At 45.3% G+C, this 13172-nt stretch overlaps 1 protein-coding gene across 3 annotated transcripts in view; it reads right to left on the bottom strand.

Moving 5' to 3' along the window:
- erbin (erbb2 interacting protein) overlaps positions 1-13172 on the bottom strand; it is a 39899-nt gene that overhangs the window by 12357 nt on the left and 14370 nt on the right. For all 3 annotated transcript variants that reach the window (XM_053863683.1, XM_053863696.1, XM_053863688.1), the window contains 5 exons: positions 4051-4245; positions 3857-3974; positions 2616-2694; positions 2449-2538; positions 1474-1530 (listed from right to left, as the gene is read on the bottom strand). In XM_053863683.1, coding sequence (XP_053719658.1) covers positions 1474-1530; positions 2449-2538; positions 2616-2694; positions 3857-3974; positions 4051-4236 — 530 coding nt within the window. In that variant the 5' untranslated portion in view covers positions 4237-4245. The remainder of the gene's footprint in view (positions 1-1473; positions 1531-2448; positions 2539-2615; positions 2695-3856; positions 3975-4050; positions 4246-13172) is intronic.

The raw sequence follows: 13172 nt of genomic DNA, 5'->3' as shown, positions 1-13172 counted from the left end.
CAGAGCCCTGAAAGGCTTGATCCACCAGTGTACGTACCACTAGCTTCAGTGCAAGAAAACTAAATTGTTTGGGGGAAGAATTTCTATTTATGTTTGTCTTATGATCAACAGTCGTGACAAATGGTGGTACAAAAAAAATCAATCTAAACACTAATTTAAGATGCACTCACGATTAATAACTCATGAATTAAAAATGAGTCGAAGCTCTGGAAAACACTGTCAGGATGACACTGTATCTCTATGAAAAACAGGGCTGTAAGAAAACACTTGTTTATGTTTATGACTTCAAAGCTGATCATGGACGTGAGACAGAAACAAACATAGGAGCTTCAGGAAAACATCTGTCCTCCGGGAATCAAGGACCTGACAGTTAATCTCTAAAACCACTAAGACGCATCCCGCTGGGTCAAACAGGCAGTAGCAAGAACCGCAGGCTATTTTGGAAACAGTCGTGAAGAACAAGAACTCCCACAGAGCTCAAGCGGACCCCAAGGCTCAGCAGCACCAGACTGACCAGAACCTTGAATCATGTGATACAACCTTGATTGTTGTTGGACGACAAAGCTACAGACAAGTGGGAGATGGGGGTGGAGTTGGGAGCTGCAGATTTCTTGAATTGGCAGACACTTGGCTGGAGAACAGCGAGGGGGAGACGTGTGCAGTGGGGGTCTGAAAAGTGTTGTATGCGTCTGTTTACATGTGTGAGATGTTTGCGTGTAGCTGCGGCAACCTTTGTCAGAGTCCTTCCATCGGGTCTGGAGTCTGTCACAAGGGAGAGGGTGAGGAAAGATCTAGCACTGGGGGGAAGACGACAGGAGATATGTGCAGACATGAAGGAGAAACGGGGAGAAGAGCAATGAGGAGATCAGAGAAGTTAGGAGCTGACAGAAGATGAAGAAGGAGAGCTTTGTGACAAGATTAAGGAGATCAGTCAAGAGACAGAGAGGAGATAAAGAAGGAAATGGGAGACAACAAGAGAGGAAATCTGAGAGTCGACATAAAGAAGGAGATAAAGGATGAGCGGAGAGATGAGATGAACAGGTTGAAATAAAGAAAAAGACAAGTGAAGGATGAGTTCTTCTGTGATGACCAATATGGGAGGTAATCAGTGGGGAAGAGGCTAAAACCTCGGGCAGAAAATGTTGGCTCATAGACCTGCTGATCATCTTGCATGACAGAAAGGAAGAAGATGAGGATCTCATTCAGGAGACAATGGAGGTAACAGGAAACAAGGGTGAGATGAAGTGATCCAGCAGAAGCACATCCAGGAGGACTCGTAAGAGGAGATCATTACAACTTATCTTCAAGGAAACCACAGTGGAGAGGGATTGAAAGAAGGACAGACAACACTTTCAGGACGACTGGAACACTCAAGAAACAAAACCCGTCATAGAATGTTACCCAGCGCGGGAGGTTCACTTCAGACAAACACCGACCATTTAGAGTGGGTTCCAAATACAAAGGTGAACTTACTTTGGCAACATCTTCAGCTGGTTCTCTCTCAGCTCCAGGATCTGTAGCTTCGTCAGCCTGCCACACAAACACAGTCAAAAGTCTGTTTAACATGCTCTGATGGAACCTCTGAAGAGAAGCCTGAGACTCAGCATGTAGAGACAATCACACGTCCACTCTCACAGGCCCGTGGCTCACACCAGAACTTTACAGTCTGAGGTAGCAGATCTAGAGGGTGTCCTGAGGTTTGTATCAATTTAAAACCAATTCTGGGTGGAGTTCTGGAGGGAAAGGAAGTGAAGAGATGCAAGGATCACAGACTGTTCAGACAGAAGATGCAGGGAAACCTCTAGGTAGGAGCATCACCTGAAGATCAGTTGAGGTTTTGATCAGGGATTAAGTGTGAAATCTGGGGAAAATAAGGGAGAACATCCTGGAGAAAGACTACAAGGATCTCCAGCACATTGCAGTCTTCTGTCACTTGCTTTTTATTGATGGTTCCAAGACTCTTTCCATCCCTAGGAATTCAATATAGGATTTCCCTGACATCCTACATCCTCAATTATTGTTTTGTTTCGTCTTCATCTACAACCTCTCCCTGTGAGCCGGGGTTAGGGGCAGGTCACTGGCTCACTAGCAGACTATCTCATCAAGCCAGACCGGTCCCGTCTGGTCATAAATCAGGTGCCATGACAGCAGTCTTATCGGACCAGCTGGCACCGACTCAGGACTGTTAAGTAATTAAACACATACAATAGAATCTGGACGTCACTAGCGGGAGCGTCGGTATCGACTGAAAATGACTTATTTTACGTCACATAATGTCATTGGAGAGTTTTACTGTCAGACGCTGAGAAACATCTGCTGAACTGAAACAACTGTTTGACACTGAGTTCTGGATCTGCTTCTACTGCTGGCTTCCTTGAGCCCTGATCCTGTCCAGCACCACGGGCCCCTCACCAGCCAGACTAGCTAGCATCATGCTAACACACACACCTGCCAAAACTGGCGGGCAGGAACTCCAGGAAGGCATCGTTCAGGTAGAGCTGCGTCAGGCTCAGGAGCTGCGTGAAACCCTCCGGGAGCCTGAGAACACACGAACACAGCCCTCACTCAGACAGGAGTGAAACAAATGGCAGTCACAAACCGTGAGCTGCACTCACTTGGATATGGGGTTGACGCTGGCCTCCACAATCGCAAGGACTTTGCAGTTCTTGATGTTCTCAGGAAACTCCTGGATACCTGGGCGGATGAGATGATGAGATGAGTAGAATCAGAACACACAACCCAAACAGGTCAGACCTATGATGGATGATCATTAATGCCAGAGGTCCATCCCACATGGACAGCTATTCACACACAGATGACTGAGTCACCCATGAATGCTTTTGGGAGGAAACCAGAGAGGACAGAGGAACCACCATACACGCCTGTGCCTCTGCTTCCAATTCAAAAAGCATTTCTCTGATTTCTACATTACATTTTACAATTTTACATTACAAATACATATTTACACCTCACAACAATCGAAATCACTTTTTGTTGGACTGTATTTTATATTAATGAACTGAGTGACATGAACACATTATTTTGCCATAACACATGGACAAATGAATTGAAAGTCCACCAAAAGCTTTAAAAAACAAATCCTTCTAAACACACAACATATACAACAATACAAACTTGCATCTTGTATCGATTAAAGGCATCCTCTGATAAAAGCATTCATCTCACAGCAACCCTGAACACACAACTCTGCAACAACGACTTCCCGTTTCTTGACTGAACAGGTTCTGCCAACGTCAGTGCCACCAGCAGACAAAAACTCTCCTGCCCGATCAGTGATGCCTATCAGAGATCTCAGTCATGAGATGAAACCTTCCTCTGCTTCCTCTTGTGACTCAGCTGCGGGCTTGTTTCAACCAGTTATTCTTTCCATTCTTGTAAACATGGCTCGCTCTGTGACGTCACAACTCGAGAAACATATCGCCTTAGACTTGCCGGGATGAAGGTGAGACGCTACACTAACTCAGGAGACAGACCTCCTTGAGACTCACAAGAGCTGAGCAAAACTGACGCATGAGCAAGCAGGTCTGAAAGAGACTCACGCCTCTCTGCTCCCCACATGTGGACAGAGGAGACAAGTCTGTAACCCTAACCATTCTTCAGCGAGGTCACCCGGTCCATCATCCCACCCAGACACGACAACTTCATCCGACCTCTTCTGCACACCAATGGAACGAGATGATGCAGGTGGTCATAATGTAACAGCAGTTGTAACCATGGGCCATTACAATGGAAGAAGAGGTGGATCAATTCCTGTCTGTCCATATGCAGGAACCAGCTCAGCCTCAAACTGTCCAGTGAAGCGACGGCTAAATTAGAAGTGAAGACTGGATCTCACTGTTTTTGCTGACGTCCAGCTCCCTGAGATTGATGAGGTTGGCGATGGCGGCTGGCAGCACTGATAAGTCATTATCTGGCAGACTCAGTCGGTGGAGTAACTGGCAGTTAAACAGTTGCTGGAGGAGAGAGAGAAATGACAGGTCAGGCGTGAGCTAGAGAACAGGGCCTCAGGGTCAGCGGGGAAAGGTTTACCTTAGGCAGCTCTTCGATCTGGTTGGCATCCAGGAAGAGCTCCTGCAACGTCTTCTCGAAGCTAAAGATCTCCTTGGGAACGGTCTCCAGGCTGCAGTGGGAGTAGTCCAGCGATGTCACCGCCTCCTCCTCGCCTCGCAGGCAGCGGCACGGCACCAGCCGAACAAACAGGCTCCGCTTGGACATGCTCAGGCACTGTAAGGAAGGGGAGGGGGCAGAGGGAGAGTGTGGGGTCAGCACTAGCCACACAGGGCATTAGAACGCAGGAGGGGTTCCATCAGTCACATCCAGCAGTAGTAATAACCAGACACCAGAGATGTACACCGCTAACCACTGCGACAACAATAAATGGAATAAACACAAGCGCACGCCACATGACGGATCATATAATAATTTTAAGACTATAATATGAATTACATGACAGACAATGGGAACCACAGAGAGCACAACTTGACCTCAAAATAAAACTGTCAGTTACCTACACAACAGGGTTCTACAACAGATGTGAAACATTGAATTGCCCATCTTTGCATGTAGTAAAGGATTATGCAGTATTTAAACAAGCAAATGACGATGTTGGAGACAAACCCCAGTGATGCAGAGAACACAATTGACCAGTTAGCTAAGTGTCAAATACATGTAATATAATGAAAATATTTCTCATTGTTATCACCAGAAGAGCAACATTTTTTGTGACCATATCATCCTTGCCTACCAGACACTGAGCTCAGTGCTATGCTTAACTCTCACTTATGAAGCAGTGTGTCACTTTGCACTTTCACTATCAGTCAGGGAACACCATGGTGCTACTGTTTAAGACATTTTATGACTCAAGCAATGCCTTTTATAAACACAAGCCAAGTCCAGGCCTCAAGTCTTGAGGACCAGACCAATACTTTATCATGACGGGAGTAACCATGATAATGGTTTAGATTTATTTAGCGCTTTACTAGACACACAAAGCGCTCCACAGAAACCACTATCCCATCATACCTCAGTCACACCAGTGGTGGTAAGCTACATTGGAAGCCACAGCTGCCCTGGGAGACTGGCAGAAGGGTGGAGGCCACGAAGCGTCGAACGGCCACTCCATACTTTGTGTCTAGCCCAAGGCACAACAACAACAACAACATTTTCATTGATACTTTCGACATCTGACACCACTATGGCTGTCGAGAGAGCAACACCAAAATGACTGTAGCTCTGGACTGCACTAGACTGGAGACGGAGTGAGCAAATTTCAGACCTACTCACGCACACTTCACTGCAAGACCTGCCAGTCATTGGCACGAGAGCCCGCCCCCTTGTCTGAGGACAATGAGAGTCAGGTCTAAAAATGTCAAACAGTACCAAAAACACCTGTGCAGCTGTGGCTACACATTACTAGCCACATTTCAGAGGCTATGTGTTACTGCCAAATGCCAGGGGAAATAAGGAGGCACATGACATCCTTGTTCTTTTCCATATTAAGTATTTGTTTCCATCCATTTCATTCTTGTTTCCAAGAACTTTGTGAATTCACTCTGTACTCCAATGGTTCATATTTCCACTATTTGTGAATAATTTTATATTTATGTTTTTTAATTGTCCACATTTAAAGCCTCACTGCACAGCAAGCTGTGCACACATATTTTAAGGCGATACAGAGGCACATTTTCCCAGGAATAATACTGACTCATAATGAGGATTAAATATGAACCAATTGCAATAGCGCAGCCCTCGTCCAGAGAACTTCAACATTGCTGACTATGACGGTCTTCCTGGATGACACCTGAGAACTCCCTTTGGTTGGAGAGTGAGCACTGCTCTGCAGTTTATTTATAAAAAAAAAAAACTATAAAGATTCCATGATTGATTACGGAACATGCTGAGTAGCTATTTTCCACATGCAGCAGTTCACCGCTGATAAATTTATCAAGCAGTTGTCCATATTTCAGAGACTGTATAAACATCTCTGTATCGTCCACACTTCCACCACAGAGTTTCAACATGACCTCAGATTTCATCACCACGACACACGGTGTTACGTAACACAGTATCCAGTCACATCTGTTTCCTCATGAGTTAGTAAAAATAACAGCTGCCAACATCTGGATGTTCGTCCAACAACACGAGACAACAAAGTTTGAAATCATGCCCCAGCACAGAAATCCTCTGTCACACAACACCGTAAGGGGTGGAGACGGAAGACTTTACACTGAAAAAAAAAAACCTTCACCTATCAAAAGATGATTCCCACCAGAACAACTCAAACATCAACAACACGGGCAGAAGAACCAGGAAGATGCTGAGAGGAGTCCAGGACAGTGTGCCTGCGCTCAGAAGTGAACCCTTGTACGGCGAGTACTGCGATCATCCACCTCGCTTCAAAATTCAGCCAAGTCAACATACTGTGAAATTTGTCATTTATGACATGAAGACTGTATCAAAATAAACCTTTTTATCTTTGCGACCGATGATGTAAGTGCAGACCTTGAATCGGGGGGTGGGTCCAACTCAAAAAATAGCCCAACTATAAGCTTTGCTACATATCTCAGACAAAGAGACGACCTGTGGAATGTAAACAAAGTAAATTATTGAGCAGATAAAAAGCACCAGATGGCATACGTGTGTTCTCAGAGAATCCTCACTCCAGTAAAGGTGAACAGGAGACCGGCACATGCCCCAAGACACAGCTCAAGAGAAATCATTTATGGAGTTAATATTTCACTTTCAGTCAGCAGACAGGAATGTGTAGAAGTGGTTGAACTAATGCCTCACTAGCGCACCTTCTCACAAACATCATGTAAGTTGTGACCTTGACTACTCTGTGGAAGGAGACAGACGAAGAATATGAAAGAAACATCTCTTGAAACTCTCTTGAGGTCAGCTGAAGTGGGAGAAAGTGGTCCTCCCACTGTCATTTGCCCGAACAGCAGGTTCATATATAAATACTGGGAGTAATCCGCTCTATCTCCAGAGGGGATGACATATGACTTGGCTTCATTCAGTCTGAAAAACGGGCGTGCATGGATGACGCATGCTACGGAAAGTGGGAGGACAGGGGAGGGAGTTCGGGACGGGGATGAGGGTCCACAAAGAAAAGGGTATGTTTGGAGTTATGATGAGATGAAGAAGCATGGAGAGCAGATACTGAGGAGAAGGAAGGTGGAACAGAGTGTGCGATTATCTGGTGCTGCCACATTACCCTCCCCAGTAATGGTGAGCTTCCAAGATGATACCTGCGGACAATTTGTAAAAGCTGCGCATTTGTATCTTTGCCTAGAAAACGGGCAAGATACGCTTGCCACAGTCCGGTTTCCAGCGGCCTCACAAGCTCCTGACACGAGTGGAGCACACCTGTCTCGACCATGCATCGGACCCTGATCCGACCCCCTGAGGAGCAGTAGGATTGGTCACCAGGTGCTGTTCAACGTCTCGTCAGTGCCCCACAGCGAGTAAAATAGCATTTTAAGTCTGGTATTGGGTTGGAGTTGCTTGTGTTCAGAGTCACACACAAGTTCCAGGTGGCGCTCACGTTTCTCTTCAAGCATGTGGAGGCACCGTGAGCTGTCTGAGGAAGTAGAAGTGAAATGCATCTCCCCTGGTCTGGCAGACAAGAAGTCTATTTCCAGTGGCTTTTTATAAGAGTGCAGACCTACAATTTCTCCTCGGCTGCCTTGGTTTGACAGTTAAAAGTTTACCAGGCTGTATATCTGCAGGGGAGTGGGGCAGGCTGGAGGCCTGAGAGAGAGTATCAGCAACACAACACCAGCAGGAGTGACACAGAGTCTGGCTTGAACACTGACCTGTCATCCACATTTGGCAACTTCTTAGAAAGGATTTGCTCTAATAGCCGACCTGTCTAAGCAGTACACTGACTCACATGAGAGGGGTCCACACTGGACACGACCACTTCCCCGTCATGACCTGGTAGCTCTGCTGCCTGGGTCAATGCTGTTGCCATGGAGACAAAAGTTAGGGGATGAAGACTCTTAACCTGAGACCACTCAGTTCAACTCTGGAGGGACACAAGAGCTACACAACTCCAAGAGCTTCTGTTCCGAACTGAAATACAGGAAATTTAAGACAAGACGACACGTGAGACGCTGGTTCAGTCAGCTTCACTTCATGTTAATTTCATAGCAGTCACACACAAACAATCTTTAAAGAGATTAATTGCATTGGTTCGATTAATCTGGACTCAATATTCATTGTTGTGATCATGCTACAGCAGGGAAAGTAGACGCCTTGTGTCCACTGGATCAGAGATGCACTGCAGCAATGCAGAGCACAAACATCAGGTAGAGATTGGGATAAAATGAATCACTCCATGCAGCAGATGGGTTCAATGCATCATATGTTTCACCAGATAAATTGTTGGATGGATTCATTTTGTTAATCTTAACAGCACCACTTAGTGTCATTTGTGCATTCAACACCACAAGTCCTGAACTCGGTAAATATTACGGAAAACAGCTGATCAGGGCCCCGATTCATCCACTTCACCTGACATCATGACCACAGAATGAATGGCTAAACCTCACAGGGAGAAATGTGATGCCATTAGCTAGCACTGTTGGCCCTGTATGCAAGGCTTAACAACAGTACACTACATTACTGCAACTATCTCCCAAAGGCAGCCTAGCTGTGGACAGGTGACATGACCCTGTGTCACCATGGTGACCGCCGATGACATCACTACCTCAGGATGACAGTAAGGAGTGGGTGACAGACGTACAACAGACCACCCAACACGACGACTGTTCTCAAGACAAACTACAGCATCTTAATGTCAGTGAGTGTACAGAGCAACAAGTGGCAGCAGACTCTCTCTTGGTGGATGTGCAGCAGCAGAAGCGGAAATAGAAGTGCAGCTTGACGGCGGCAAGCAGCTTGTTATTTATAGCCGCCAGCGCTGCTCCGGTTCATACGGCAGAATGTGATTAGTCCGCCCGGCTCTTGCCTTATGAAAGGAGCTTTTGATCCAGATTGCAGAGGACGGTTACAGGATTGCTGCACTGCAGATTAAAGATCTGAAATTAGAGATTATGGCAACAAAAGCGAGGGGATAATATGAAAACACAACGATAACAATAGCCTGCGAGAGTCTGGATGTGTGGGTGAAAAAACTCCTGACGGTGTTCCCACGATGCATCAGGAGCGGTAGTTTGACTACGGACTACTTTCTGAAAGAAAACGTTATTAGACTAACGGCAGCAACAGTGGTGAAGAGTTTTTAGGCCCAAAATTATGACCACCTGCATTGCTGTGTGCATAGCGCACACAAAGGAATCAGTTACTTCCTGTTGTCATGTCAGTGTAGCATTAAACAATGCTTCCTTTATACATGCTAGCAAGATGCGATGATGTAGGACGCTTGCCTGACCACCGGGTGAGCAGGACAGAAGAGAGCGGTGACCGCGGCTCAGGGATGGAAGCAGCTGCGGAGCCGCAGAGCATCAGTGGCAGGACATTTAAGTGGCATCTGCCCTGTGGAGGTTGGCTGCAGGTGGTTGATTGGAGCATCCATCCAGTATCTCTGAAGGACTTCGGCTCTGATCAAGGGATCAAGCGCCCTGAAAAAGAGACACCTCCAACATCGCACCAAACATGACATGTTCTTTTCATCCACACAAATCTGGCATAATCAATCAGTGGATTTGAAACAGGGTCCCCGCGTAGAAACATTCTAAAACACTGGTTCTGAGACTGTCTGCACAGTGCAGACCCCTCTGTCTTGTTTCTCTCTCTCAAACCATCACAAGCAAAGAGCAGCTGTGGAACAGAAGAGACTTAAACATAAATGAAGAGCAGGAGTGTCATACTTGGGACAAACAAGAACTTGAATCAAGTTGATGTGCAGACAGAGTGGATTTAGGCCAGCTCCAAAGATGTGAAACAAGCATCTCTGGTCTGTCGAGGTAAAGTTAAGTGCGACTCGGAGCAACAATTCAACCTCTTTGCCACAGCGCTGTCTATTTCCACATTCACTTTGTTATGCCAAAGCAAAATAGCGCTCATTATTTAAGGGGAATATCACAATGCCATCTTCTCCCACACAACGCCACATGCAGGCCTGGCAACTGCACTACATTGTTTTAGGTCATTTTCTGTCGATGCCTGAAGCTGCTTCACCTTTAAAAGAGGACTTTTTCTGAGCCAGCACTTCCTTCCTGTGCGTTAGTATAAACAACACAAATAAGAAGGTGCTGCAGAAACAACTCGTCGGACAGTTCAGTAATATGACGTAGAGCGACACAAAGTGAAAACGTGAGTGGAAGTATGAAAGTGCACTCACACATGGAACAAGTGACATCTTCGTCACGTGGAATCTATACAGACCCTTCTGCTCTGGCAGCTCATTAACCACACTGCACTCAAATCAAGTTGGCACAACAGGAGACATGCTGCTCATCAATAATGCAGGGGGCTATTGAGTTTAGAGAGCTATTCGGCAGCAAAGGAAGACACAGCAGCATCGACGTCCTCTTGCTCACACACAGTGCTGTCACGGGAAACGTCTACAGAGAAACTGCTGGCAGGCGGACGAACGGCGAGATGAACTCTGCGACCCCACGGAGACCACCAATGTCAGTGCCTTCCTCAGCCAAAACAGAAAACCTCATTTCCTTTGGTTTTTAAAATGGTGCAATCTCAAACCCAACACAGACTCTGTTGTCCGCCTCAGAAGATTCCCTGTATTGAGTTAAGCACCCCGGTTTGCTGACCCACTTTTGTGGCGAGACTCTAACACAAGCACTGTGAAGGAGCATTAGTTCCTTTGGGTAAGATGCGCACGACTAAGAACAAAGTTTTAGTGCTTCTTCGGATCACGGTTTGTTTTCAGGCAGGGGTATAAATATATAGCAAGACACTTTAGGTTTGTCCTGAGTTACCCCCTTTTTGATGTTTTACCTTCTCTCTCAAATGACCTTAAAACCTTTCCACAATAGAGTTGCTGAGAAGATACTAAGCACTAGTGTTGGGCGATATTGACAAAAAAAAATTATAAGAATATACGTCATTTCAGCGATAACAATAATTATCTCAATAAATACATTTTCATTTCATGTGTTGTACACACTACAGTCTCTCTTGAAACTGTTCTATAATGAAACTTATTCGTGGACTTTTTCTCCAATATCATTATTTGTTTATGTTTAATTATACTAGTTAACTAACTAGTTTCACGTCTCTCGTAGAACCCGCTCATGTTGGACAGACTGCTTGACCAGTTTACTTCAACGATGGACGCATCTGGACACATTTCCTAGATGCTATTGAAGAGATATTAGAAATGTGAATAAATAATAATTTCATATTCTATTCTCGCTGTTATTATACAAACTGACAGTCTCATGTGTAGTGTGATGGAAAAACCTTTTCAAAAATTCTCTCTCCTAAAGTGATTGGCTTTCATTGGTATGTTTGATGACTTCACTAATGCCTGGGTGTAGCATTAGCACTGCCTGTGAGACTGTGTCCGCGATCAGTGAACCCTAATCGGAAACACAGGAGAGGACACCACCGCCAATACTGGAGCGGAGCTCCTTCCAATATCCAACTATTTTTACCACAGTGTTTCGCCAAGGTGCCACGCAGCTGTGGACCCTGCATGTGTTGATATGAACCAAGGCAAGACGACCGCGTCAGGAAACCTATTAGGACCACTCCATCTAATAAAACAAACTCCGATCCAGATACTCGACCAATGTCATGATCAAAAGTTTCCTGGATTAAAAATAAGTTTAAAACTACAATCGTGTCAAACGCTGTGGATCCCCAGCAGGAACTACTGATGTTGTCACAATCACCAAACTATATATACATATACATATATGTGTATACGTGTATATATATATATATATATATATATATATATATATATATATATGAAGAAAAAAAAGGCGCGACAGTGTGTAGCAGAGGCCCGACATGTTCTGTGACAATGACAAAGGAGCTTGACGTTGAAATCAGCCATGACATCAGCAATGCGTCTTCCTTCGTTTAGTCTGTGACAGTACACACCACCACAAAGCAGTGAGATGAGAAAATGAGGTAGTTTGGATGGAGTTTTCGGTGATCAGCACTTGACCATGACCTATGAACTTATGTTGCACGCACTGGTCGGCGACAGATCCTGTGACTCATATTAGAGCGTGTCGACAACCATTATTGCCGTTGTGAGTCATCAGGAACCTAAAATACAAATGTGAGCACAGTCATTCACTGCTGTCGCCTCTGAAAGTGACGTCACAGACAGAAAAGAGACAACATCTCAGTAGCGTCTCTACATTTATTCCACAACACTCTAAACACACCATCACCTCATCTCGAGTGGAACACTGGATCTAAAGAACACACATCACGTTTACTAGCTGCTTTATGTAATTTGATAAGTGAAGGAATTCCAAATGCTGATGAGAGCTTCAACTGTGAACACACGTTCACACCTTAACCTTGCACCAGCAGGCCTCCACTATTGACTAAACCTCACACACCAAAACTATCCCGCGAGAGTCGAGACCTTGGTCAAAATGAGCTGATGTCAGTCCTTTGTTCAGGGGTTTAGTCTTCTAAAAACAGTACAAAGTTTCAGCAGTATCAGTGGTGGGGGTGCTGCTGAGAGGAACCTGAAGTTCCAGTTTCACTCTCACTTGCTCAGGTTTTGGTTCTCACCAGCGTTCCTAGGACTCAGAGGTCTTGCGTGACTCGGGAAAACAAAAGCATTATTGTTGTCTTTGAATTCACGGTGAAATGAGGGTAAGTAATCTGATCATTGACAAGGACAAAGAGTCACTTCAGCGCCGGACACACCGGCTCTGGTCAACGCACAGCAACATGTTGACTTTCTTGGAAAAGTTTAAATGCATCTTGTGTTGGTTTTTAATCCATTTGCGGCTCATCTTTCCTCTCAACTGACACGTGTGAGCCAGCATCGTCAATCCCCGACTGTTTACAGATGCAGCCTCTTCATTCGCCTCCACCCTGGCAAGACCCACTTAGCTAACAGTTTACACTGCAAATATTAGCAGTGGAACACGTTCCAGGCTTGAAAGCGTACGATATGACTGGAATGGGTGTCAACAAGATTAGGAAATTGAGACACCAGATGTACAGAAGCATGTTTGCTTGTAAAA

This window comes from Synchiropus splendidus, chromosome 1 (genome assembly GCF_027744825.2).
Source record: "Synchiropus splendidus isolate RoL2022-P1 chromosome 1, RoL_Sspl_1.0, whole genome shotgun sequence".
In the NCBI taxonomy this organism is placed as follows: domain Eukaryota; kingdom Metazoa; phylum Chordata; class Actinopteri; order Syngnathiformes; family Callionymidae; genus Synchiropus; species Synchiropus splendidus.
This window is presented reverse-complemented; position numbering and strand designations above follow the sequence as displayed.